At 36.3% G+C, this 27,776-nt stretch overlaps 3 protein-coding genes across 6 annotated transcripts; 2 read left to right on the top strand and 1 right to left on the bottom strand.

The window, feature by feature from the left end:
* Positions 1-648: 648 nt before the first annotated feature.
* On the top strand, positions 649-15,405 carry LOC133679761 (DExH-box ATP-dependent RNA helicase DExH11). Of its 2 annotated transcripts, none has more exons than XM_062102447.1 (23): positions 649-972; positions 1,346-1,603; positions 1,821-2,081; positions 2,194-2,262; positions 2,337-2,415; positions 3,489-3,667; positions 3,780-3,890; positions 4,917-5,018; positions 5,185-5,385; positions 5,534-5,644; positions 6,423-6,490; positions 6,694-7,081; positions 7,477-7,632; positions 7,704-7,814; positions 8,239-8,292; positions 9,539-9,796; positions 10,694-10,803; positions 11,695-11,848; positions 12,346-12,793; positions 13,689-13,903; positions 14,018-14,256; positions 14,741-14,867; positions 14,949-15,405. In XM_062102447.1, exons 1-23 carry the CDS (start codon positions 838-840, stop codon positions 15,159-15,161), a joined length of 4,047 nt encoding a protein of 1,348 aa, XP_061958431.1. In that variant the 5' UTR covers positions 649-837; the 3' UTR covers positions 15,162-15,405. The 2 variants fall into 2 exon arrangements, with proteins under 2 accessions (XP_061958431.1, XP_061958432.1); XM_062102448.1 differs by having other exon boundaries at positions 650-972; positions 3,783-3,890.
* A 559-nt stretch (positions 15,406-15,964) lies between these two features.
* Positions 15,965-17,342, bottom strand: LOC133679762 (uncharacterized). Its single transcript, XM_062102449.1, has 4 exons — positions 16,988-17,342; positions 16,758-16,856; positions 16,367-16,504; positions 15,965-16,255 (listed from the first exon to the last, which is right to left on the bottom strand). The coding sequence occupies exons 1-4, from the start codon at positions 17,216-17,218 to the stop codon at positions 16,205-16,207; spliced, it is 519 nt and encodes a 172-aa protein (XP_061958433.1). The 5' UTR covers positions 17,219-17,342; the 3' UTR covers positions 15,965-16,204.
* A 4,950-nt stretch (positions 17,343-22,292) lies between these two features.
* Positions 22,293-27,495, top strand: LOC133680435 (protein GRAVITROPIC IN THE LIGHT 1). Of its 3 annotated transcripts, XM_062103390.1 has the most exons (5): positions 22,293-22,798; positions 22,904-23,025; positions 24,811-24,972; positions 25,244-25,974; positions 26,481-27,495. In XM_062103390.1, exons 2-5 carry the CDS (start codon positions 22,979-22,981, stop codon positions 27,260-27,262), a joined length of 1,722 nt encoding a protein of 573 aa, XP_061959374.1. In that variant the 5' UTR covers positions 22,293-22,798; positions 22,904-22,978; the 3' UTR covers positions 27,263-27,495. The 3 variants fall into 3 exon arrangements, with proteins under 3 accessions (XP_061959374.1, XP_061959373.1, XP_061959375.1); XM_062103389.1 differs by lacking the exon at positions 22,293-22,798 and having other exon boundaries at positions 22,856-23,025; XM_062103391.1 differs by lacking the exons at positions 22,293-22,798; positions 22,904-23,025 and having other exon boundaries at positions 24,500-24,972; positions 25,133-25,974.
* The last annotated feature ends 281 nt before the right edge of the window (positions 27,496-27,776 follow it).

Genomic DNA, 27,776 nt, shown 5'->3' with positions numbered 1-27,776 from the left:
GTAGTTGTATGGTTGTGGTTACTTTTCAAAGTACCTTTTACTTAGAAATGCATTAAAATAATATATTTTTTTAAAATATTTTTGATATTAACACATAAAAATGATTTAAAAACACTAAAAAATTATCAATTTTTTTAAATATGCTTTTAAAATTAAAAAAGAAATAATATTTTATAAAATTCAATTAAAAACATATATAAAATTCGATTCACAAAAACTTGATTTTAAACTTAGATTTTTAATAGATTCGCAATATAAAATACAATTTTTACAATTGCCAAATATTTTTTTGTGTTTTTTGCACCTCAAATATAAAAACAAGTGTAAAACAAACGCTGTGTTACACAGTCAAAAGATAATACTTTTTACTTATTAATTTTATTTAAATCTCAAGTTTAATTTAAAATTTGAATAGTAAATAAAGTTTCAATACATGAATACTTTAAGATTTTATTTGGGGTTACGGTGTAACTTAGTTTTCATTAAAATTTATTTATTTATTTTTTAAATTAATTATTTTCTAGTGTTTTAGTTTTAATAAATTAATATTAAAAATAATTTTTTTGAAAATAAAAAATTATTATTTTAATATATATTTTTTAAAAAATTAATAAAAAAAAACCTTTTCAACACCTGCGGATACCTTCCAATTTCCATAACCAAAGTCCAAGTGGAGGGCAGACGCAGAAACACAAAAGCACGGTCAGAAAATCTTGAAGCTGTTCTTTTCCCCACTTCGCACTCAAAACCTGCGATAAACCTCGTATGTGCACATTCCAATAATAAAAACAGCAAAACCAGCATCAGAAACCACAATCAAAACCCGATCCATAACTAATGGACCGCATCCAGGCAACAAACGAGCTCGCTTTCCGTGTCGCCTTCTCCGGCCACAGTGGCCACCTCAGGGTCGAGCCACTCTCTACCGTGGAGCGCACCAACCCCGTGAAATCTCTTCCTGACTTCATCCTTGTAAGTTATTTCTTCAATTACCTGCACGCAGTTAACTTCCTCCCTTTTTTCCCAGTTGCATTTGGCGCCCTTTTCTTTTCACCGTTTAATTTAAATTCTGGCTTTTGCTGTCTAGGGTTTGGAGTTTCATGCTTTTTTTCTTTTTTGGTTGATTTTAGTACAACTTGAGCGTGTTAATTAACTTTCTGTTTACAGGTTATGCTATTTCAGTACAAATTCTGTTATCGAAATTTTACCTATTCCGAGTCATACTATGATATCTGGACACCAACCAATTTTCTTTTAATTTTTGTTTCCATTTCTGAAATGGTAAATCAATTGCTTAAAGTTATTGCCATGCTGAACGTTGATAGCTGTAATTATATGTACACAGCCACCTGCATTTCCCAGGGAAACACAAGAATCGATCAAGGAACATATAGAGGAGAAATATCTCTTGCCGAGATTAGATCCTGATGGATTTTCAGCAGAAAAAGCTGGTAGGCAGTGGGATTTTGACTGGTTTGAGATGGCAAAGCTGCCACTAGAGCCTTCATTGCCACGGTCTGTGGTAGTTCCGACATGGGAGGTACCATTCCGACGGGAAAAGAAGGGATCGGTTGAAGGAATGTGGGAACCCAATTCTGTACAGGTACGTGATGTTCATATATGTGTTCCTCTACAGAGAATTCCATCAACCTTGCATAGGAATTTCAGCTTAGCATGGTAATTTATTTGAGTGTTTATGAATTATGTTGAATAATATGCCATGAAAAATCAAAGGTGTTGGGGTGGTTCTTGAATGCTATCATTTGCTATATTCCTGTTTTTATCTTCTGCTAGAGGACTAGTTTATTATATTGTTTTAGGTGGATGTGTCAGAATTATCACCCGGAGCTCAAGATTCTGCTCCTTTGCCACGTGTGGCTGGGCCTGCAAAAGATTTTGTAAGAGGAAGCATAAACAACCGCCCTTTTCGTCCTGGAGGTTTGGAGGAATCTCAAAATGCGGACAGACTTCTTCCTGATGGCGCTACTAATGGTGAATGGGTGCGGGAGGTGTTGAATGGTGGTCCAGCTCAGGCAGTTGCACCCAGCCTTAAGCAAGGATTAGACCTCGGGGATCTTAAGGTAACCAACTTGATGTAACATTCAAATTGGGAAATCCAAAGAGAATTAACATTTTAAAATTCATCCATCTTTGTAATTTATTTGGTAGAAGTTTGTTTTTAATTCTTTGTAGGCATTTCCTTACACGTGGAATGTTTACAAGGACAAAGGTTCACTCAACAACACATCAGATGAAAAATCGGTCAGTTCCTGTTCTTTTGCCAGTTTAAATCATACCTGTTGTTAGACTTTGTGTTGATGCATCGTGTTTTGCAGAGTGAGTTATCTGTACAGTTTGATGACTTGTTCAAGAAAGCCTGGGAAGAGGATGATGTGGCAGAATATGAGGGAGATGGTATGTATCATATGCATTTTCGTGTTTTTGACGGGCTTATCTTTTGAAAGCTGTGATCATATAAGCAAATAACTGTGAAGTAGCTCAGTAGGTTTTCCTTTGCTCTGGCTCCAATGAAGATGATGGTCAATGATGGCTGTGTTGAGAATAATATTGTACTTTATGGAGCTCAAGGATGTTCATCTTCTGAGCGTACCTAGTGATTGATCAAGTATGCTCTCAAATGCCCAACATCTGATCCTTCTTAGAGGACAAGTTATCAAGCTGGCCAGATCCATGTTGATAGAAGGATTTCTGCAAGAAAGTGGGGGCATTCTGAGATTTGTGGTTTGCACTGGATTTCAGCATCATGTGGTTGAAGGGCTGAACAACCACAGATCCTGTTAAGAGCTCTGCAGGACAAGTTTGAGCTTTATGAATTACGTGTCATGGGGATTTGAGAACAATTTAGAGCTACGATATATCATTTGATGCTGAATGTCACAAAATCCAAAAGAAAACAGTAGAATAGGCTATATTGTTTACATTTGCCATGCAAGTACTTGGAGTGGTTTAGAGATTCCTCGCACTGTTAAAAGCAATGTGGATACTTATCAGTCAGTTATGTACATGCAATAACTTTGGATCAAGTACAATTAGCGAGGAGGCTGCTATCTGGCGTCCTACAAAGTCATTTCTCGAAAGTTTTGTTCTCATAGGATTCGTAAAATTCTCTTCCAGAAAAGAACTCGTAGAAGCTAGGATTTATAATTTAAAGCACAAAGTACTATCATCACTTGTTTTTTCATATCTCTGGAATTTTCATCCCTGATGTCTTTTTCTAAACTTTACATGGATGCTTTTTGTTTTTGGGGCTTGGGAAAGCATATATTTGTATTTATTACCTTGGGCTTGTGCTTATTAGTGCAAAAGTAAGCTTCTTATTTATCCTTTCTATGCAAATGGGTCATATGCTTGCAAACTGGAGTCCTGTTAATTTGTTTTTTTCCTGAGAGTGCCATGTAGTTTGTTATTTTGTCCCTTAACATTTACATTTATTTGATTTTTATTTTTTACCTATTCTGCTTGAGTAGCTCATTTATCAGAAGAGGATTCAACAAAGCCAGATGCTGAAGTGAGCCAGGTTGATTTATCCAGCAGCGTGGCTAAGTCTGAATTACATGCATTAGATGAGATTTTGTTTGTGGAATCAGGTGCATTGATGCCAACATCGGGTGGAACTAGTGACATTGGTGGACACCAGCAGAAAGAGGTTCGTGGATAATAGCAATTCTCACATTTGAACAATATTTGGTCTCTGACTTACCATTTCCCTTTCTCCATGATTCTGGTAACTTTTTTGGTTTAATGTCTCTATTTAATAGCAGGCCTCAGCTTTCGCTGGTAGTAGTGAAGGGATTGCAGAACACTTCTATCAACTAGTTCCTGACATGGCACTTAGTTTTCCTTTTGAACTGGATGCATTCCAAAAGGAGGTAATGGTCAATGCAAATCCTCCTTCTACATTCAGAAAACAGTCTTATTATGGAAAGTGCAAAGCATTTGGTTAAACTTGGAATTATGATTATGTTTTCAGAGGTCATTCCTATTTATTTATGTACTAATAGTTGATTGTTCAGTGATTGACTTTTACTCTCGTCTTCATCTCCCTTGGAGATATAAACAACCTTCACTGTAAATTCTAAGCGTGCATCTTTGAACTCGTGGTTCTGTAATTCCTGATTTAACTTAAGTTTGGCTTGAAGCTTTAGGTGCTGTTCATTTTTATATTTAAATGTGGCCGTGGATCTATTCCCACGATTGAAGGTTGCATGTAATCTTTTTGTTATAGGAAAAGGTGACATGTTGATCCATATCATATGAATGAAAGGCAGCAGTTTGACCTGTCTCCTTAATAATTGTGCATGTTGAATATTTTTAATTACAGGGAGTGATCCAGGATATTCTAAGGCATGGACTGTTTATTTTCATCTGCTTTTTATAACTTTTTCTCTTCAACTTATCCCAATGAACCCTTGTTTTTATTTTATTTTCGTGCAAATGCTTGAGGCCTATTAACTGATCTGCAAGTGCAAAATATCATACTTCCATTTAATTCATCTACAAGTCATCTGATTGGTTCTCTTCTTTTTTGCGTTGTTTTCATTTTGGTATGCTTAGAAGCACAAGAGCACACGGTTCTTTGGTTTAAATTATAACTTCATCAGATAATCAGTCAGCTGTGCATCACATGTCCAGAGGGCTTAAGTAGAAACTTTTTTGTCGTTGCGTTTCACTACACTTTCATGTTGTTATAATGCATCTTCTGTACTTGGAATTTTCCTCAAAACCTGTGTTGATTAGCATTTAGGATATCACTTGTTGTCCATAGTTTAATCCATGGGCAAATCTTTTGTGACAACAAACAGCCAATGTTATGTCCTGAAGGCAAGTTGTAAAAGTTTGCATTGCTGCTTGCTTGAGTTACCATTTCTTTTTTCTATTTTAAATTGATAATACAGGCTATATACTATCTGGAAAAGGGAGACTCTGTTTTTGTGGCAGCTCATACATCAGCTGGGAAGACGGTTGTTGCAGAATATGCATTTGCTTTGGCATCAAAAGTATGATTTTCTGAATCTGGTACATTGATTAGGACTTCAATTGATTCTCCATCTTTGCTGAACTCCAGATCTTATAGAACTCTTCTAGTGTTGTAAAATCTATCTATCAAGTAGTTTAATGCAGTGTTTTTGTGCAATGATTTTCACAAGCTTTCATGTCATGCAGCACTGTACCAGAGCTGTCTATACTGCTCCAATTAAAACAATTAGCAACCAAAAGTATCGGGACTTCTGTGGAAAATTTGATGTTGGTCTTCTCACTGGTGATGTTAGTGTGAGGCCAGAGGCTTCTTGTCTTATCATGACCACTGAAATATTGAGGTCAATGCTCTACCGGGGTGCTGATATTATACGAGATATTGAATGGGTAAAGGGGCCTGCTTCCTGCCATGCTTTTTTCAACATAATCTCCCTTCTGCATTGCTGTATTGAGTTCTTTTGTCGATTTACTTGTCATTTTCCACTTTTATGATCAACTATTGAATTTGTTTTCTTTATTGCTGTCTGTGAGATAGGTTATATTTGATGAAGTCCACTATGTCAATGATGTTGAAAGAGGTGTTGTATGGGAAGAAGTTATAATCATGCTTCCGAGGCATGTGAATATTGTCCTCCTTTCTGCCACAGTATGTGCTCTTTCTTCATGTAATATACTTGCTGCACGTTACAATTGAAATTAGTCACTGTTAGTAATGGTAACACTGATTTAATTATGTATCATAGGTATCGTAAGCTTAGGGTGCCACTATGAGCTAGGGCCTAGAGCTGCATATTTTTTATTTCCAGAGCAATATCCAGCATGCAATGCATTGCTTCTCTGGAGCTATAACATCCTGAAAGCTTATTTATCATGACATACAATTATGAACAGTTTGAGTTATGCCAAATGTTGTTACTTTGCTTGCTTTTCAATTTCTGAAAGGCATTGTAGATAAATAACTTGTGAATTTCAACTTTGCTACCTTAGATAGTCAAACTGGAGGTTAAAAAAATAAAATAAAGGAAAGTCAAGGCTTACGAATCAAATGTTGTCTCCATTACCTTGCCTTACAAGATCAGAAGCAATGGAAAGAGTCAGCCAATTTAAAATTATGTTTTAATTTTTTATAAGTCTTTTTGCGACCCTCTTTTCCATAGCCTATATGATAGAAGATGACAGTTTAGGTTGTCCTCTATCCTGAACGAGTTGGATTTTTTTTTTTTTTTTTTTTTTTTGGGGGGGGGGGTTGTGTGGTGGTGGCGGTAAGGGGGGATGCTGAGGTTACAATCTACGATGTAGAATTTGTTTGCTTCTTTTTGGAAGGTCTTAACTTGCATGGAGACAGGTCTGCATATTAAATTTTGCCCCTGCCCCCTTTCTCTTTTGATTAATGCAGCATTTAAATGTTCATTGTTATATTGCAGGTACCAAACACAGTTGAATTTGCTGACTGGATCAGCCGGACAAAGCAGAAGACAATCCGTGTTACTGGGTAAGAATTAAATTCTTATTGTAATTAATATTGAACTTTTTTTTTTAATTCCCAAGAGTTTGTTCATAAATTTGTTAATTTTTTTAACCCATCGTTTCTTACTTTCAAATATTTCAAGTGCAATAGTGCAACATAAAGGGGATACACTACATTTCTTTGTTGGCTATTGACATAAGTTTCCATGTTTCTGGGTCTGTCATCAGAACTACAAAAAGGCCAGTCCCTTTGGAGCACTGCCTATTTTATTCTGGAGAACTACACAGAATATGTGAAGGCGAAAATTTTATGCTTCAAGGTTTGAAAACTGCTAAATATGCATTCAAGAAAAATAATTCTACTACAGTGGGTGGCGGTCCTGGAGCATACACAGGGCCTTCTGTAACACGTGATGGGGTTCGGGGTCAGAAACGTGACAACCAAAGTCATAGCAAACAAAACAAGCATGGTTCCCAGAATTTGGGGGCATTCTCTGGGACTAGCTGGGGAAATCAAAATAATGGAGGTGGCCAAAATAACTGGAGGTCATGGAGATCAGAGGCCTCTTTGTGGTTGCAGCTTGTTAGCAAGCTTTTGAAGAATTCTCTATTGCCTGTATGTCAGATAATGTCCTCTTAAGTTTGTCTCACCATGTAGGGCTTTTTTATGAAATTGACACTAGAAATTTCTTACAGAATTTGTCACCTTAATTTACGATAGGACCTTTTCTAAGAGTTTTATTGATTTTTTTTTAAATTTTGGCATTTACTGACAGATAAATGACATCTTTTTTTCCGAATTTAATTCTTGAAAGATGTAATGTCGATCATTGTCCTCTGCAAGTTTTTCTAGACATGGAATTGATTATGGATGGTCCTTTGCTACCTTCCAATGTTGAGTCATAAATATAAAAGATCACTATTCTTCCTTTAGAGTTTTCTGCAACTCAAAATCTAGCACAGGATTTTGCCGGCCTTATATTCTGAACAGTTTTTCTGCTGTGTGTTCAGGTAGTTATATTTTGTTTCTCAAAGAATCGATGTGATAAATCAGCTGACAGTTTGTCTGGGACTGATCTCACTAGTAGTTCTGAGAAAAGCGAAATTCGTGTTTTCTGTGACAAAGCATTCTCACGACTAAAGGGATCAGACCGCAATTTACCACAGGTCTGGTGGCATTCACATTTACCCTCTATTCATACGATCCTACTTGGGTTTATACCTAATTTTATTCACAGATTGTCAGAGTTCGGAACCTTCTTAGCAGAGGGATTGCTGTGCATCATGCAGGGTTGCTTCCCATTGTTAAGGAAGTCGTTGAAATGCTTTTCTGTCGTGGTGTGATTAAGGTAATTTTTTGTAATCACTGGAGTGCCTTGGTGTTTTAATTTATGCATGGTTCTTTGTGGTGCCCTGCTGTTACTAGTGATTCCCTCATGAGGTTAAAGGAGTTCTGCAATTGACATCCTTTCATGAAAAGGAAAGTATTGTCCAGTTATGATCCTTCAGGATTTTTTTTATTTTTTTGGGGGAAGCATTGTGCATGAAGTGGCTGCTCCAAAGACTTGAACCTGTAATCGTTGCAAGACCAAGCCTTTTATCATTATAACAAGCTTATGGCCCTAGTTGAACTTCCTTTATAACATTTTAGCAAAATACAACAGTTAAAAATTTCATTAATGCTGTCAAATTGTATGTTTACACACACACACACACACACACACACACACACACACACTTTATTTGTTATGCTAATCTCTATTCTTGTTGTAGGTATTATTTTCAACGGAGACTTTTGCAATGGGCGTTAATGCCCCAGCTAGAACGGTTAGTGCTGTTTAATTATTGATTAAATGTTTGAAAAATGTGTTCAGCTAGGCAATTAGGTGGTTGTGATAATGGGTTGGATGTTCCAATAATTCTGTACTTGAATCTTTTAAAAAAAATGCGTACAGTACTTTTGAACTCTTAAAGTGGGATAGCTTCGAGAATATTGAGTTTTTATTTTTATTTTTGTGTTGGTTGAGAGTAGGGTTGGGTTTGATGTATATGAAAAATTGGGATCAATTAGGAGTTTGTTTAAGAAAGGATTGGGGTTTGAAATTAAAAGTTAATTTGAGGATGCAAGGATTTGTTATTTGAATTGTGTTGTGATTCTGTGTACTGTAACTAAGACACTGTAGCAACACGAAAAGTGAGCAAGAACAAGAAACAAGGAAATACTAGGAAAAAAGAAATCCTGTGCACTAGGCCTAAAACAAAATGTCAACTCTCTCAATTTTATTCCACAACTCATTTTGCCAAGAAAATAAGACAGCATCTCTACCTGTCAAAATTATAATTCTTATGTAGATTAGAACCGGGACTGCAGAGTAGACTAAGAAGTGTTCTCATATTGACTAGGAAAGAAACCAAGCAAGAACAATACGTTGAGGACCAAGCCACCAAATTTAAAACCAAAACACTCTGAAATAGTTCATATCTGGGGTGCTTATAAGTAGCTGGCATTAGGTTACACATGTCACATTTCTCACCAGTTTAGAATGGGATGTTACCCTATGCTGTTAATTTTAAGTTGTTGATAATATATTTTCACTGTTAAATATAAGAGGTGTAATTGTTATTATGATGTATTTTGATCACATTGGAGCATTAAGTTTGCTAATCCTTTCGCTCATTGTTGGAGTGATGGTAGTAATGAAAATCTTGGATAATGCATTGAATTTCATCTTAGTAACTAGCAACCACCAGATAAAACATGTAAAACACCATCACCTAGCTAGTTGCCTTGAGCCTTGTTTACTTGACTTCATCTAGTTCTAGATCACATTGTAGCATTATGTTTGCTAATCCTTTCACTCATTGTTGGAGTGATGGTATTAATGGAAAATATGTATAATGCATTGAATTTCATCTTAGTAAATAGCAGCCACTAGATAAAAAATGTAAAACACTTTCACACAGCTAATTGCCACGAGCCTCGTTTACTTGACTTCATCTAGTTCTAGATAAACTTAAGCAACTCTTGGATACCTTATTCTTCTATACTGACTTGATTCAAGATCTTTCTTAGGTTGTATTTGATATGCTAAGAAAGTTTGATGGAAAGGAATTTAGACAATTACTACCCGGGGAGTACACTCAAATGGCTGGTCGTGCTGGGAGAAGAGGAATTGACAAAATTGGTACAGTTGTAGTACTGTGCCGCGATGAAATTCCAGAAGAGAGCGATTTGAAACGTGTTATAGTTGGAAGTGCTACCAGGCTTGAATCCCAGTTTCGATTGACTTATATTATGATCTTGCATCTCCTCCGTGTTGAAGAATTGAAGGTATCTTGTGGATTAGATTTTTCATTATATTTGTGGTTGTGCAACAAATAATACTATCCATATTCAGATTCCTTTCCATTGGAGTTGTGCAACTTTCAGATATTTTGATTTGCATTTTTCATGGATGTCAAATCTTCTTATCTAGGTCATGCTTGCTCTAATATTCTAAATGAAAAGTTGCACCTTTGTGCACACAAGTAGAATCACACACTTGCATGCAACCATTCACACAAACTTTATGCACATCTGGAAACCTGGCTCAGGAACAACTAATCGTAGCTTATCCATCACATGGTTCATCTTGCAGATTCTGTCTGCTCACACTTGTCTTTTTGTGTGTGTATCTCTTTCTATATTTGCTTGCACACTGTGAAAGGAATACAGTTAAACTGCCGCATTCCTTGTTGCAATGTACAAAAAGTAGAAATGCATTAAATCCATACAAAGGTAGTGAATGATAAAGAAAAGGCACCTGTGTTTTTCCTTCTGGGATTTGGGATTTCTAAGCAAATACTTCTCACCCACCCATAAATTTCTATGAATCATAAGAGATACAATGTTGTAGTTTTAGTAGATTCAATGTTCTTGAGTTCTATGTTCATTCAATCTAAGAAAAATGTTGGTTATTTAGTCACTGTGTGGTCAATTTCCTCGAGGTTTACTGAAACAGACCAGTAGAATGTTGGTCAGGCCATCAGGGTCAGTCCAAGCAAGTTGTTATGTTTAGTCAGTTGCTTCTTGTAATAGGATTAATCTTCATATTTCTACATATTAAGCTAGGAAATCATAGTTTTACAATTTCAAATTTGAAATAATTTCTTTCGTTTTTTTTTTTTGGTGTTTTCATCCATCTAGGGAGTTCATTTTTTCAATGTTGATTGGGGGACATAACTGCAGGTGGAAGATATGTTAAAAAGAAGTTTTGCAGAGTTCCGTTCTCAGAAACAACTTCCTGAACAGCAAAAAGTTCTGATGCGGAAGCTTGCTCAGCCTGCCAAAACTGTTGAGTATGTATATCAACGCAGAATCTTGATGGCCAACTTGTCTATCAGACTTGAGAGTTTCTAAATTTCTAGATAAGAAATGTCCTTGCATCAGTCAATAATTCATTTTTTTCCTTGCGCATTTTGCTTGTGGATGTGCATTTTCTATAATACATCAGTTTATTGACACCTTGTTTCTTTTGGATTTTGTGTTAGATCTGTGTTGGGCACTGTTGTTTTGATGGATTATGTGATTTCATACCATTGTTAACTAATGGCTAGTTCTTGTATGAAAATGTGATGATTTTGGCTTTACATTAAGATGTGATTAACCAATCATATATATATGAATGATAATGTGGTTGTGCAAGCTTTCTGTTAGAAAGTAATAAAACCATGCCTTTGAGTCTCACCTAAGAGCTTAAGCTTTTAAATAAGGCCCTGATATGGTTTCATATTACTGCTTAACACTGCTTTCATAGCTTGGTTATATTGGTATTCTAATACCAATACAACTAAGCTACGAAAGAACTGCTCAATTTCGCTACCAGCTTTACAGAATCCTTAAATTCCAGTATATTGAAGACCATGTATAGGAAAATGCAAAATTTGGTAAAACACATAAGCAATGTACTTCATTTAGCACAAAGATACATTCTAGATGAGCGATCATAATTTTTTTTTTAATAATGGCATGCTACTCTGATTAGATCAGCATAGGGTATTTAGGTCAAGCATTCAACTGCATTAGATATCGTTGTTGTTGTAACAAGAGCCTCCTGGTTGTTTTTGTTCCAAGGTCTTTCAATAATCTCATAAATGTGAGAAAGTGAAAGCTACACTGCTTCTAGTTTGATTTTCTTATGGTGACATCTTTTTCCCTATAGCTTATCATGCATGGCTATTTTAATACAGATGTATAAAAGGTGAGCCAACAATTGAAGAATACTATGACCTGTACTTAGAAGCTGAAAAATATGGCAACCAGGTATCAGAGGCTGTCATGCAGTCCCCTCATGCCCAAACATTTCTTACACCTGGAAGAGTTGTCGTTGTGAAATCACTATCAGTAAGTTATTATTTTTCTTTGTTTGTTCTTGGTGCTCTCTACGCTTTCCTATTTCTGTTCCCCCCCCCCCCCCCCCCCCCATCTTTGGAGAAAATTATAGTTCTTGTCTTTTGAAGCGTCAGTATTCTTCTGCTATTGGTAAATGTGGTTCTTTCCATGAGGTTTCTTGTTTAAGAGGAATCAGAATGACTTCAATTTTCTAGTGCAATTACCTGTTTTCTTTTTATTTAATTTTACATGGCAGAAAATTAAGTTTAAACTTTAATCGAAACCACGCTAAGTGAAATACAGAGCTGCTTCCCATGCACAGGTGTTTTACTTGTGCTGATTATGAGTACTGTCAAATTTGAAGTTTGTCTCATGGGAGTCATGCTTCTAGTTGCCTAACCTTGTTGAACTCCATAATGGATGAAATTTTAAAACTTGGGAAGGCTTACATGGTTTCTAATAGAGTAGCCGCAGTTGCGAATTTATGGCATTCTCATGTTCACTTGCAGGCACAGGATCACTTACTTGGAGTTGTAGTGAAAGTGACATCAGCCAGTATGAAGCAATACATAGTTTTGGTGCTGAAACCTGATGCTCCATCAGTAAGCAGTAACTTGCAAGATAAAAAAATTGCTGATTTCCAACAAGGTTATGTGCTGATGCCAAAATCAAAGCGTTGTTTTGACGAAGAGTACTCAACTTCTCTCACTAATCGCAAGGGATCAGGCACCATCAAGATAGAACTACCATACCAAGGTGTTGCTGCTGGGATCAATTATGAAGTTAGAGGAATTGAAAGCAAAGAATTCTTATGCATATGCAATCGTAAAATAACAATTGACCAAGTTCGGCTTCTTGAAGATGGTAGCAATGCTGCTTTCTCTAAGACAGTTCAGCAGCTGTTGGAAACAAAAAGTGACGGAAATAAATATCCTCCTGCACTAGATCCGCTGAAAGGTAAGGCATTTTTTGTGAAGATAATATTGAATCTTTCAGGTGAAGATGAACTGCATAACTGGTAACATCTTGTTTATTTCTTTACACGCTGTACAAGAATGTTGCAAACTATCATTGATGATTAGGAAAGAAAAACATGAAAGAACAAACAATAGCATTCTTATCAGTTCCAGAATTTGTAATAATTTGACAATACTCCAAATAAGTTGACAATTTGACGAGCCAAGCCCCTTATTGGACAAGGAGTCCATATAAGTTGAGATTATGATGAGCCAGGCCCCTTTTTGGATACTGGAAAATGTGGCTTGCAATTGCATTATCTATATCTCAAAATCTGGCTTAACCTAAGTGCATCAGAAAACAGTGAACCCTAGATTCGTTAAGATCATGTCCTATGAAAAAGCTTTCTCTTCTAGCAGATTGGCATGCTGGTACCTTTCTTTAGTGATCCTTCTTCCCATAGTCTGCAAGCCCTAAATTCCTTTCCTATTATTTTTGAAATATGTTCGGGAAAGAATCAAGGTTTTTGTGTGCGGTGCTGCTGGTGGGTGTTGATCTGTTACCTATAGATCTTACTATGTATTTTAAGTGAGATTCATGGTTTTTGGTTTATCTTCTTGCCCTTAATGACTCTGGTCCTTAATTATGCATCAGAATATATGAATCATGCTGGTTGATTTCAATTCCTGTGTCAACAGTGCAAGCCCTCGTTATATATGTTGATATGTGGTTATAGTCATTTTGATGCTCTCTTTCTAACATAGTTCTTAATCCTACATGCTATGCGGAAAATTCACCTTTTGCACTTTCTCCTTTTCAATGTTCTTTATGATGGTAAACTAGTTTTACTTCACAACTTGCTAAATATGACTTTTCCATTGCTGATACTGTTTAGAGCTGAAGTTGAAAGATGTGAATCTTGTGGAAGCCTACCACAAATGGACAAGCCTGCTACAAAAGATGGCATCAAATAAGTGTCATGGGTGTATAAAATTGGAGGAGCACATTAGCTTGGCAAAAGAGATAAAGAGGCATAAAGAGGAAGTCAGTAACCTGCAATTCCAAATGTCAGATGAAGCACTCCAACAGATGCCAGACTTTCAGGGCCGGGTACGTCTCTTTTCCCCCCCTTGATGTTCTATGTAGCTGCAAGATGTTCTTGTGTTAATTATCTGCCATGTTGGTTTCACACTACCCTCAAATCTTTAAGCTCTGCATTTGCAGATATATGTTCTGAAGGGAATTGGCTGTATAGATGGTGACCTTGTAGTTCAAATTAAAGGCCGTGTTGCATGTGAGATGAATTCAGGGGAGGAGTTGATATGCACTGAGTGTTTATTTGAGAATCAACTTGATGATCTGGAACCTGAAGAAGCGGTGGCAATAATGTCTGCTTTTGTGTTTCAGCAGAGGAAAACTTCTGAGCCTTCACTTACTCCCAGGCTGTCTCAAGCTAAAAAGAGGTGATTCTCCATCCTTGTGTCAATGCCCTGCCTTACATCTGCATGATCTAGTGGTTAGATTCCTTATTACACGGTAGATTTTTCTCTAGATTCTCTAGATGTAAAATTGTGGTTTTCATCTAAGATGGTTCTGTTATTCTGAGTTTCAAAACTGGAATTATGGTCATGGGGCACCATGCTTGATGCTTTGCAGTAATGCTACATGAACGGTGAACCACAGGTTGCAAGGATCCTATTAGGAATTCAAATCAATATCTTAGCTTTCTGTTTTCATATGATACGGATGAATTGATTGCAGTTAGTGAAAACGGATTATAGCTTCCCCATTCACATATTCAAAAAGTTGCCTGTGTAAGATTATATGCTTTTACAGTTGTGCCTATTAGATTATAACTCTGGAATTTAACGTTTTTATTATTCTTCCCATTACTTTTCTTTTCATTTTTCAGTTTTCAATCTAATCCTAGACGGTTGTTCACTTCAGGTTGTACAGCACAGCAATAAGACTTGGAGAGCTTCAATCAAATCACAATATACAAATAAACCCCGAGGAGTATGCCAATGAGAATCTTAAGTTCGGTTTAGTTGAAGTTGTGTACGAGTGGGCAAAGGTTTCTTATACTAAAACACATCAATTTAACCTTTCATTAGTTCTGGATGGTTTGTGACCTCGTAAGTTTCTCCATTTACAGGGTACTCCATTTGCTGATATATGTGAACTTACTGATGTTCCTGAAGGCCTGATAGTGCGCACAATTGTCAGATTGGACGAGACATGTCGTGAATTTAAGAATGCTGCAGCTATCATGGGTAATTCTGCAGTCTACAAGAAAATGGAATCTGCTTCGAACGCCATAAAGCGTGACATAGTTTTTGCAGCTAGTTTGTATGTTACGGGAGTGTAATTGTGTCAATGCTCGAGGAATCCATGCCTTACCCTGAGCATGGGAGGGGTGTTGTACTTGTTTTGCTGTAAATTAAACCACTAGCGTATGTTGTAGTAGCTGGTTCTCTATTGATATTTGGCAGCTTTATCATGTGGTCTGTACTATATTCCCTAGTTAATTTATCCAATGATCAATGTAGATGATGCAGAACGTTGGCAGATTTTTTCACTAATGTCAATTTTACTTCAGAAGGCTTACCTCATCCTGTGATTTTTACCATTAGGCAAAACTAGACGAGTCTGTCATCTTCATTCTCGTGCAACATTGCGCTGCATGTTGTAGCCGTATTACCTAACAGTTTCTGTCATGATCATTTAGCATGCTTATTAAGTAAATTGTGTATATCTATGGTTATCGATATCTAGCATGTTGTAGCCGTCAGTACGAACTCAAGACCTCTTGAAAGGAGAAGGGAATTGTATCAGTTGACCTCATTGGCATGTGGTAGCCTGCGCTATGGATACATTATTTTCATTCAGGTGGTGTTAAGTGATTGTTCTGTGAAGTAGGAATTGTTGCCTTGCTTGGCTGATTGTATATGAATATGTGATGAACTTGGTTTCTTGCTTCTTTCAATGCCCAAAGTCTCGCTGAATGTTGAATGGCTCTCAAGACTTCTTGTTGCCATTTTCACGCATCTGTTCTGTCAACAGCTTGTGTATCTGTTATGGTTCCTGTTTGTCTGTGCTACCTTCTAGTGGGGACTGCTGTTTAATTTTTGGATTCTGGCAGAGCTTCCTCCGAAGCTCAACATAAAATAATAATAATAATAATAAAAACAATATATTCTTCAGAAACGAGTTTCCATCCAAATATCACAAGCACAGAAGCTGCAGTTTTTTTCCCAGAACAAATTCAAGGGCTACGTTTACTCAAGCAACAATTGTTGTCTTGGGACTTTATTTGCGACAGTCAACACTTGGTACGGACTGACAATAAGCAAAGAAACATGCATGATCTAGCTCTTTATTCGAAGATAACATCTCCAGCCACCCTTCTTTTCAATTGTCACTCGACTCACTCCTCTTGGGCTTGTCTGAAGCGGAAGTCACCTGAACATGTAGTCACACAGTCGAGTTAGCTCAACCTAAAAACTCTTGCAGAACAAAACCCTAAAAAATAAAACAAAAAGATTATTGTAAATTGTAAGTAATGAAATGTACCATATCAGCATCAGCTGGAACCCAATCATTAGTTGCTGGATTTCCTTTGCAAGAGGCATGGCAACTGGTTGTCGAATCTGGTGCTAGGCTGAAGCGCTTGCCACATTCGTTCTCCGTTTTGATGAACCCTGTTCCTGTCTGCAAAATGAAGAAAACTCCCATGATATACCCCCCCTTTTATTTTTCCCTTTGTAACTGTTCCCTTTGCCAAAAATTAAGAAACTTTCACCAGGCTAATCTAAAATGATCAAATTAAAAGAAGATACTGAAATGAGTTGGGCATAAAAAGGTAGGAAATTGGACAACTAACATTTTATTTAGATGTATGAAAATAGTAAAGAAATAAAAGAATTGGGCTAGAATATGTAGCTAGGCATAGCAATGGTAATACCGTGTGGTGTTGCTTGTCAACACAGTTGAGATCCTGGTAATACTCTGTCTCTACAAATTCATCAGTCACTTTGCTGCTGCTTTCATTTGAAATTATTTTCTGCATTCAAAATTATAAAAAGAAAAAGAAAAATCAATCTACAAATCCACATTCAAGAGTTTCTCAGATGCATAAGAATAATCAAGTACTGTCGTGGGCTAGCATGGTAAATGAAAGCTCAAGAAACTAACCTGAGTATCAGTTTCGAGACGTTGAAACTCAACATATTCTGGGTTGAAGCTTTGATCGCCATTAGTGGTGAGTGCATCAACGTATTGAATGGAATACTCGCTGCGTTGAGGCTTAGAGTGACGCTGAGGAGCTATTCCCTCGAAATATCCTCTTGTTTCCTCCTCTTGTTTTGCCTCTTCCTCGACTGACACGTGAGCATCACTCCTGTTAGGCCTCTTGTGGAACTCCATTCCTCTCCTCTTTCCCTTTTCTTCTCTCTTTAATTTTCCTTTTCTTCAAAAGCTCTCAAGTAGCCCACTTCTTTTCTGACTTCTAGCACTATTTAGTTGAATTTTATAAAGAAAGAAAGTCGATGGATGGATGGATGGATGATAGAAAGATATTTTTGCTTTGCTAACCATTTTCCTGACTTCGTACGGATATTGGGACCAACAAGTTAAATTTCTTACAACCTCTTACAAAAATATCTTACAAACCTTATCTCATTTCTGACTGTTTCAACGGGACTGGTAGGTCGGAATGCGACAGCTTTTAGCAGAATGAACTTGAAACTAACCACACCTTTTTGGCCCAGTTCCTGGCAGGCTGGCACCATATGAAGGGTGTATATGCTCGATATATCCTTGAAAAATTAACCAAGTAATTTGGTTAATTATGCACTAATCCATGGTGTTTTTCTTATTTGACATGGATCGAAGCTCTACAACAAAAGGATTCAAGATGAACACAGACATTCTGAATTCTGACAAGGTCAGTGTCCATTGTTTTCGGAATGCATTGGAAAGATAAACTTTGTGAGCTCGAAATAGGGTTCATGAAAGAAAAACTCTAACTGTCATTTCCTTTTAACCTTTGCTAGCAAGTTTGCTTTCCAGTTAAATCTCTAGAAGCTCTCCCACTCACTCACAGAACAATGTTCAAAGCTCTATTTACATGAACTTGAAGCCATCCACCGATCTATCACGCCTATCTTAATTTCACCTGCATGTCACTTTACTTGCACTTTATTATCATTGTCTGCTCGTCTTCCTATTCTCATTATTTACATTCAGTTTACTTGATTGGTGTACAAAATATAATATTAATAAAGCTTTGAATCTCGTACATTAATATTATAAAATTAAAATATTTTTTATTATATATTATATTATAATATTTATGAATTATTTTTTAATGAATTTTATTATTAAAAAAATTCTCTCATATAATACAAATATATAAAGTATACGATGTAAATAAAAAATTTATTGATCAATTTTAATATAATAATCATACAATTATAATTTTTTCAAATACTTTTATTTTAAAAAGTTCATTCTGATTACATGTGAGACATATATTAAGAATATATATATATATAAAATTTTTATACTACTATTTAACTGTTTTTTGAATATTTATAAAGTTTGTTAAAATATATAAAGTATTTAGTCTAATCTAAAATAATCAAGGATAACACACTACAATTACCAAGATTTGTTTTTATAAAAATAATATTATTAAATGAATTCCTCTTTTATGTTCATTAAAGATAACATAATCCTTCAATAGGTCGGATAACTTTCCTTATTTTTTTTTTGATTTTTTTATTGAAATAGATTATGCATATACTACATTTACTACCATTGTTAATGTGCTAGCATTTTTTAAATGTAAAGACAAATATGTTTTAATAAGAAAATTCAATGCAACTTCAAATGAAAAAAATTATCATCACCTAATTTTTTTAGAATATTAAAAAATTGCCATCAATTTTTTTTTTTACCGTATGAAAAAAAATTCAATAAGAGAAGATAAATTAAAATTGAGGAGCCAGACCCAATAAACTTGAATGTGAATGCGGAGCCAGACCCAATAGCAAGACCTCACGCTGATAGGTCCAGCTGAGGCCAGACCCAAGTCTATTGGGTTATACTAGGGAGTCGGATCCAAAGCTATTTTGGGTCCTTTTGAAAGCGATTTAGGTTTGGTTCTGCTTTCAAGCTAGATCCAACAGTTTTTGGCACAGAAAATAGAAAAGACAATGCCTCCAATAATAATTTTTGACTAAACACGACAAAGACAACACCCCCCTCAAGCGCTATAGTGTCGTCCATAGTACAAATAGTCTATGGCTACAGTATCGTCCACAGTGCAATGAGTATGTGTTCACAATAAATATACAGTGTTTTTCCCACGAGTTTTAATATAGTATATAATGGGTTGCTATGCTATGGTTGGATTAACCTCTCTTTTTTTTAACATAAAAAATGTTCAGATGTTGTTAAAGTAATTTCTACTAGAGAAAAATTTTTAAATTGTGTAAGGATTAGTTTGATATGACCTGATTAACTTAGTAGGTTTAAAAGTAATTCAGATGATCGATAAAAATATAAGTTGACTAAAATAAATTCTAAGATGATATTTTTTTAAAATATCAAGACAACAATATATTAGATTGATCCGGGTCACTCGAGTTAACCTGTCAAATTTAGAACATGCATCAAGAGATGGTAATAACCTAATATAAAATAAATCAAAATAAATTATGAAACTCAATTATCATTTTACTCATTATCAAAGAATTCAGCTGAAGAAAAAAATTCAATTAAAATGAAGACTTAAAAGATGACATGAGACAACTTGGGTTTACCTGTCAAACTTGTGACTCGGGTCATGAAACCGAGATAACCTCATAAGAAAAACATAAACAAAATATAAAGCTTTTTTTCTAACCAACTATGTTGAAAGATGAAATTGAAGAAAAAAAATCAATGAAAAAAACTTAGGTTTACCTGTCAAACTTGTGACTCGGGTTATGAAACCGAGATAACTTCATAAGAAAAACATAAACAAAATATAAAGCTTATTTTCCAACTAACAATGTTGAAAGATGAAATTAAAGAAAAAAAATCAATGAAAAAAAAGACAAAAAAAAGAGACTTGAGTCAACTCGGCTAACCCACCAAACTCGCAACTCGGGTCATAAGATCAAAATAACCTCATAGAAAATAAATTAAAAGAAATTATAAAGTTTAAGTCTTAATCAACCCAATATTGAAGGATAAAATTAAAAGAAATAACTCGAATAAACCTAGGTTAATATGCAAAACTTGTCATCCAAGTCGTAAGACTGAAATAATCCTATAAAAAAAAACAAACTATAAAATTTAATTCTCAATCAACCCAATGCTTAAATCTGAAATTGAGAAAAAAAAAAAGAGAGAAAAATGATCCAAGTTAACTCATCAAACCTATAACTCGAGTTATAAAATTATGATAATTATATATATAAAAAATCAAAATAAATTATAAACCATGTAAACTTAATATTAAAGTATAAGATTAAAATTGAAAGAAAAACTATATTTAAAAAAAAAGCACTGTGTAAGTGAACAGTGACATGTGAGTTTGTGAGGAGGTGAACATTAATTTCATCAGGCAAGGTTTTGATGAATATTATTTATAAAATCTTAATGTTAATAGCAGAGCCTAAAATAGGAATCTGTTAATCCATGACGGATGCTCATGCCTAGCCAACAGATTCCTAACTGTGCCCCATCCATCGATGCTAACTAACCAATAACTAACTAACTAACTAACCAATAACTAACTAACTAATCAATCATAACTCGAACAATTAAATTAATGATGCAGAATGTTCCCGCCTACCTACAAAACAAGGGGAACTCTGTTCTTTAATCTGTAAAGATGCTTCTTTGTATGTGCATCTGAACACATTTTAAGTTCAATCACAGATATATTTCTGATTAATTATTTAATTAATGTTCCTCTCTCTAATTAATATATAAACAGCTTCTGAAATGGGACCTTCTCTAATCGAATTTCTTTATTTTTTAATTATCTTGAGTTCCTTTTATATGCGTGTGTGATCATAAAATTCCCATGTAACAATTAAACCTATTTATTTTTATTTTTTAAAATATTTTAAAAAAAATTAATTTTTTTATTTTCACATCGTTTTGATATATTTATAACAAAAATAATTTTTTAAAAATAAAAATTATTGTCCTTTCAAGTAATTTTTTTTAAATAACCACTATTACATTTATAAATATTTTTTTAATCATAATTTTATATTTTTTTTTCATTTAATATATTAATGACGCAAGGACCGATCACGTGCAAGAGAATATATAGGACTAGGCCGAGTCAAACTTTGATCTTCACCTTTTGTGTGCATGAAAATTGATAAATAAAAAAATAAAAAACTTTAATTAAATTATGAATTATTGGATTGCGATTTTAATTAAAGTGAAACTCAATAGTGGATGCCACTAATTTATTATAAATTGCTCGGTATGTAGTTTTTATTAATATTTAAAATCATTGTTTCTATGCTAAATATTGTATGTATATTTTCTATTTGAAGAGAGTGATGACATGCATTTAATAGGCAGCAACATGCACATATGCTTGTCTGTATTTAAGTGTTTTATTGGTAATGAAAAAGTTTCCGCAAAAAAGTTTTTTAATTAAAAAAATATATTAAAATAATATTTTTTTTAGATTTTTTTATATTAAAATTATATAAAAAAATCTAAAAATACATTGATTTAAAACTTTTCATGTAAAAAATAGTTTCATAAAAACAAACAAAACCCTAAGTAAAGTAAAAACAATGAAAATTAAGGATGATAGAAAAATATTTTGCAAAGAAACCAGACACCTGAAGTTCTCTTTAGCTTCGAATTTGAATATCCTGTGATTATTACTTCTTGCTTGTTTTTTTTTTTAGCTCTTTCGGTGGTAAGGTAATCTCCATTACTCACCACCTTTTTAAGCTATTTTTTCACTATATATGATCTTGGAAGATAAGTAACGAGGATTGAATATTACAGGTACAGCATTGCTGAAAACAAGGATCCAAGACAATATTATAACCTTAGATACTTACAATAGTACGAGTATGATCTCTTTAATCTAGTTAGTATCAAAGCTTGCAGGCCTCCTTCAAAGGCTGTCCACAACTCGTGTATGATTCATCTAATCTTTGCTTGACCTTTCGAATTGAACATGACATGTTCTTTGAAAAATACCCAACAGTTTTTTGAATTATTCATTTAGAACTAAAAATCAAATGTATGGTCAAGCAATCAATTACAAATCACGCTAGCTGTAAACGCAATATCGATCGGCCTAGCAATACTTTTCACTCAAGACGTGCAGTGTCGGAAGAGTCACACTCCAAACACCCTCCTCCAAAATGGAGTGGCCTGGCAATAATAATGGCAAACAAAATACCACACTCGCTAAGAGAAAATTGATGGAAAGTCCCCCCTCCCTCCTTGTCTTTACCATATACATGAATTCCATGCGTCTTAATTTGAAAAATAGTGGAGCAGCACTAAATAATTTTGAAGTTGTCCGCTGCTAGCTGGGATACTTACAGGAGAAAGACAACAAATCACAGCAAAGCTCTCAAGAAGGCCACGAATTAAATTGTTTCACCATCTATGCTATGTTAGTTTCTGTGCACAGATTAAATCAGTGGAGAACAGTACTTCTTTTGACGTTTTAATATTTTTACTTGCGGGCAAAGCATGCGTATCATGGTCTGCTCATCCAGCAAGAAGGAAAGAAGTCCTAGACTAAACAATAAGTGATAATATTACAGATTAATTTCTACTAGTACTAGATATGATTGGTGATTATTTATCCTGATGATGAGTTTTTCTTTGATAATCTTTGTTGATTGACGATTAGGTTCCAATCAAAATCAAACCGGTCGAACACTGTGTTGCCAAGTTCAGTGAATTGCATGTGAGTGGTGACTAAACATCCAAACAGAAGTCACGGTCATAATCTAGGTTCTTATCGAATCGAACAGCTTCCTTTTGTATTGTTTATGAGTTTGGTACATGCCGTTGGAAACTTTCTATATAAACTCCTATGTTCGTTTGAGTTCTCTGCAGTACTCGTTGATCAGTCAAATTACTTTACTTGCAAATATAATCCTATCCGATCCGATCCCACCAGTATTAGAGACCATGTTCTCCGGTATCTTCCTTTGTTCCATGCGTCCTGACAGTGCAAGGTAACCTCCATAACTTTAACATAATCCAGATCATGCATGCAAGCTTAACTACTACATTTCTATTCATGACTAGCTAGTATTTATTAGCTGAAGCAATGATTCTGTAATTACTTTCCATGTGTTGTATTTCATGGCGCATTTCCGTGAAGATTGAAGCACTTTAGATGGTTTGAAAGTAGCCAGTTGCGGCGGAAAAATGCAGTCTTGGAGCTTCCAAAGGGAAGTTCTAGGCTCTTATGCTCTGCCTCGTGGAGTCTCTAAGACTTTTGGTTTCATGGCCGTATATTTTAGCTTTGAAACTTCTGTGTCCCAAACTAAGCAGATCAAATGAATCCGCTTCTGATTTTCCATTTTTACCAACCTGAAGCTTCGTTGATCTTGTTATTCTAGGACAGTGTTTCATTTGTAGGCTTAAGGTAACTGATTTTTTATCTGGAAGATTAAATCTATGGTATAGTACTTAACTACCTGCATGACTTTCTGAAGCTTATGCTTTGCAAATTCCAGTTATTTTTGGTATCCCAATTTGAGCTGGCAACTTCCATGGTTTTATTTTCCCCTTAATTTATGCACAAAAGAATACATATGAGATTTGAGAGTAAGCAAAGCAATTCTCCTCATACGTAATCGATAGGTAGCTCAACCCACTGAAATTGGACATAACCGCGACACATAACCCAGCTGTTTGCAAGGCGTGCTCGCTTGGGCAGGGGCTGAAGGCCTGTTTCTGATAAGGATTTAACTCAACTTCCGCCATGTCCTCCATTTCTTAAACTTGCCCGGTTCCCCACTAACATTAGCTATTCTGTCTTGCAACGTGCACCGAGTTTCGAAAATGCCTTAATGGATACGATTTATCACATGATAAAACCAATTTATTTGATATTTGATGAAGATTGATGATCAGCCATCAGTTACACATTCAAGCCTCTCTTTTTTTTTTTTGGTTACAAAATAACCGATAACGGTTCCAGCTTTAAACCCCTGGCTTTTCCAAGAGCATTCGTGACAGGGGTGCTATCGAGCTGGAAGCTCAATGTGTTGGGATTTAGACAAACTCCATGTTTCTATTCCATATTGGGTTGTGATCATAATTAAAGAATAGATCATTTTATTTCCTTTTGTTGTAATCTTGTCCTTTTGTCCTTGCTTGAGCAATTCGCCAATCACACTTTTCTGCAGTTCTGAGCATCTTTCTTGGAGATGTAATAAATTTTGTGGGACATGGTCTCACGTGGTAAGGGCCTATACTTGGAGTTCAATAGCCTTTGCTACGCCGTGTTTGCCATGTATAAAAGAAAGGAAAACTATAGATTTTCTCTGTTTTTTTCTTTCTTAATTGCGAACTTTATTACAAGTGGATTATAAGTAATACGTTGGCAACTACCGTACCTTTCCCCCCTCCTAAGGGACCTAGACAGCCAGTGAATTTGCAAATCAGAGTCAACATAAGGTATTGTAACTTGTTCTTGAGTCCACCACTGTCAAGTACCACGCAGGCCAAGACAGCATCCACCACCCATGTGCCACCAATAGCAACGAGAATCAAGTGTCCCCGCTTCAAAAAATGGAAAAAGGGCACAAGATACTATATCTTGTCTATCAATCTGAACCCTATATTCTTGATGATCTCACACGTGTATGACACACATAACCAGTTTCAACATCCTAGATGCCCATTCCCCATTTACACACACAAGCTCTAGCTTAGTAAGCACTGTTCAAGATGCCACTTGAGGTCAGGTGAGGCAGTTTCACTAACAGTAGCAAACTTTGGGTTCGTAGGAAGAAGAAGAGCAGCCAGCTGGAAGCAGAGGACAACATTAGCAGCAGCAGCAACAACAACCTTAACTTCTTATACTCCTTTCCATTAGACAGAGACCCAGTAGTTAGTGTGAAGCCAGCAAGGTTGACCGCTCCACGATCTGGTTATAACCATAACCGCAGGTCAGTAATTTTTAATCTTCTTTTACTTGATTACATGGTACTGCTTAACTCATCATTAATTGGGGTCATTGCTTATTGAATGCAATGCATGTCCGTATCCAATTATTATTATTATCAAGTAGGTGTGATGTTATGTTAAAAGGGTGTGGTGCCCCTGCAGGCTGCAGGCTGTTATTATCCTCGGCAAATGACAGATAACTTTTAACAGACTCATCCTCTTAATAACTACTACCCTTGCTCTCTTTTGATTGATTTTTCTTTTGGGGGGTAGGAACTGTGAGGTAAAGCCAAAGAAGAAGGGAGAAATGACAAACAAAATCTCATCCAATTTCTCCGATCTAATCCAACGAGTAGCAGCTTCCTGTTTGCTCCATCCACTCGCCGCTGGTCGACAGGAATCTGGAAATAATGTTGCCGGAAATGGTGAAGAAGTGTGTGAATATGAAACGGATGAATGCGAGGAGTTGTCCGAAGAGGAGGAGGAAATGAGAGAGAAGGGAGGGAGAGTTAATGGTAATTGGGATTTTAATGTTACGAGCGGAATGGTGGTGCCGATGGAGAGAGTGATGGAGATGGAGATGCTGATGAATGAGGTGTTTGATTCGGTATCGGCGATGAAGAGGGCTTATGGGAGTTTACAAGAGGCGCATTGCCCGTGGGACCCGGAGAGGTTAAGGGTTGCCGATGTGGCGGTGGTAGGGGAGTTGAGGAGGTTGGCTTTTTTGAGAGAGAGATTCAGGAGGTGTGTTAGTGTTGGTATTGATGGAGGGAGGAGGAGACGTGTTGGTGTTGGTGGTGATGGAGTGGGGATGTTGAGGGAGGTTGTGGCGCCTTATGAGGCTGCGGTGGAAGATCTGAAGAAGGAAGTGAAGGCGAGGGAGGTGGAGGTGGAGAATTTAAAGGAAAAGCTGAGGAGTGTTACTAGCTTGAGCAGTGATGGGAGTGGAAAGAAGGGGAGGTCCCAGTCAAGGAGAAAAGTTAGCTGCTCTCTTGGTGTTCAAGGTTAGTCTGCTATCCCCGGCAAAGAACTGTTTTAGGCTTGTATCAAAATGCATTCATAACATGTTAGTCTACCTTTGAATAAAAATTCTGGACTTGTATTCGTAACTCTGTATATAACAAACACAGTTGAAAACTTGAGTCTTCAGATCACCAATGCAAACTCTTAGCAACCAGTAACACCTAGATTCCGAGATTCAATAATTAACCAGCAAGGCTTGAACTGTTTTCAAAGATTTGAGACACTGACAGAAAAATGTGAGAAGTTTAATGCTTAGTTTCTTACCTGCATAACACCGAGTGTTGAAGACAACTTTTAAGCTTCTACGTAAACTTGGAAACCAGAGTAATCGCAAATCTTAGAGATTGCACGTTCAACTTTAATTAATGCTCAGTCATTTTCTTAGCAACCAAATGGAACATAATTGGATTATTTCCTTATCAAAGCTTTGTTCTGTTCATGTTGGAATGCATCTATAAACTATACCCTTCTTCATTACTTGTAACAGTTGCAGCAGCCCCAGCCCCAGAGCTATTTGAATTAGCGATGAGCGAAGTGAAAAGGACATCAAAGTCCTTCACGTCGCTTCTCCTGACCTTCATGCGTGCTGCCCACTGGGACATTGCTGCAGCTGTTCGTTCTATTGAAGCTGCCACCACAATCACTGACAATTTGACCACCAGTACCACTGCTATCACCTCCACCATTGCAAGCCACCATGCCAAGTATGCTCTGGAGTCCTACATTTCTCGCAAGGTCTTCCAAGGCTTTGACCATGAAACCTTCTACATGGATGGAAGCCTCTCCTCGCTTCTCAACCCAGACCAGTTCCGCCGTGACTGCTTTGCTCAGTATCGTGATATGAAGGCCATGGACCCCATTGAACTTCTTGGAATCTTGCCAACATGTCATTTTGGAAAATTCTGCTCCAAGAGGTACCTGGAAATTGTTCATCCGAAAATGGAGGAGTCCTTGTTCGGAAACTTGGAGCAGCGCCAGCAAGTACTCACTGGCAGCCATCCAAGGAGTGAGTTTTATGGAGAGTTCTTGGGGCTGGCCAAGGCCATTTGGTTGCTTCACTTGCTGGCCTTCTCACTCGACCCCGCACCAAGTCAATTCGAGGCAAGTAGGGGAGCTGAGTTTCATCCACAATATATGGAGAGTGTTGTGAAGTTTTCTAGTGGTCGGATTCCAGCTGGTCATATTGTGGGATTCCCTGTTAGCCCCGGATTCAAGCTTGGAAACAGATCGGTTATCAAGGCTAGTGTTTACCTATTTCCCAGAGCATGAGTTCCATCTTCCTGATATATGCAAGTCTAGGATGTTACGTTTTTCCCAGGTAGCTTGCTGCCCCTTGGCATTCAAAGGAAACTTGCGAGAGGTTCTAGGACATTACTAGTCTGTTAATGTCATTAGGAGTAACAGTTCACTGATGTTGTATGTACTGTGAAAATGTGCCTTTTGTAATCTTATGGAGATTCCAACTTCGGCCTATAAATATTAGTTGGTCTGATTTAGATCTATCTGTTTCAATCGTTTCAAAATTATTTGTGTTAGGGAGTACGGTTATATGGGACTCGTCAGAGACTCAGAGATTTCAAATAAAGCATGCAATGAACATTTATTGTATAGGCGGTGAGACGAAGCTTCCCTTTCAGATTGAAAAGGGAGAAGCCAATTTCTACCCCCTAAGAATGATAGCTTCCGATAAATCTAGTGTGCATGTATACAGAATAATTACGCAAACAACTCTCTATTCTGTAACCAAGTGGCAAAGAACATGAGCAGATTAAACCTTAATTCT

Source organism: Populus nigra, chromosome 19, assembly GCF_951802175.1.
Source record: "Populus nigra chromosome 19, ddPopNigr1.1, whole genome shotgun sequence".
In the NCBI taxonomy this organism is placed as follows: domain Eukaryota; kingdom Viridiplantae; phylum Streptophyta; class Magnoliopsida; order Malpighiales; family Salicaceae; genus Populus; species Populus nigra.
The sequence above is the reverse complement of the archived record's forward strand: the minus strand, read 5'-3'. Positions and strand labels throughout refer to the sequence as shown.

Bases quoted from the DNA above. Each gene is read 5' to 3' on its own strand.
- LOC133679761 (XM_062102447.1), top strand. From the start codon at position 838: ATGGACCGCATCCAGGCAACAAACGAGCTCGCTTTCCGTGTCGCCTTC. The intron at 7,815-8,238 runs GTAATTTTTTGT...TTCTTGTTGTAG, and splicing joins TCTGTCGTGGTGTGATTAAG to GTATTATTTTCAACGGAGAC. The intron at 10,804-11,694 runs GTATGTATATCA...ATTTTAATACAG, and splicing joins CAGCCTGCCAAAACTGTTGA to ATGTATAAAAGGTGAGCCAA.
- LOC133679762 (XM_062102449.1), bottom strand. From the start codon at position 17,218: ATGGAGTTCCACAAGAGGCCTAACAGGAGTGATGCTCACGTGTCAGTC. The intron at 16,505-16,757 runs GTATTACCATTG...TTCATTTTGCAG, and splicing joins TTGACAAGCAACACCACACG to ACAGGAACAGGGTTCATCAA. The intron at 16,256-16,366 runs GTACATTTCATT...CTACATGTTCAG, and splicing joins TTCCAGCTGATGCTGATATG to GTGACTTCCGCTTCAGACAA.
- LOC133680435 (XM_062103390.1), top strand. From the start codon at position 22,979: ATGTTCTCCGGTATCTTCCTTTGTTCCATGCGTCCTGACAGTGCAAG. The intron at 23,026-24,810 runs GTAACCTCCATA...TTGGGTTCGTAG, and splicing joins ATGCGTCCTGACAGTGCAAG to GAAGAAGAAGAGCAGCCAGC. The intron at 25,975-26,480 runs GTTAGTCTGCTA...TACTTGTAACAG, and splicing joins CTGCTCTCTTGGTGTTCAAG to TTGCAGCAGCCCCAGCCCCA.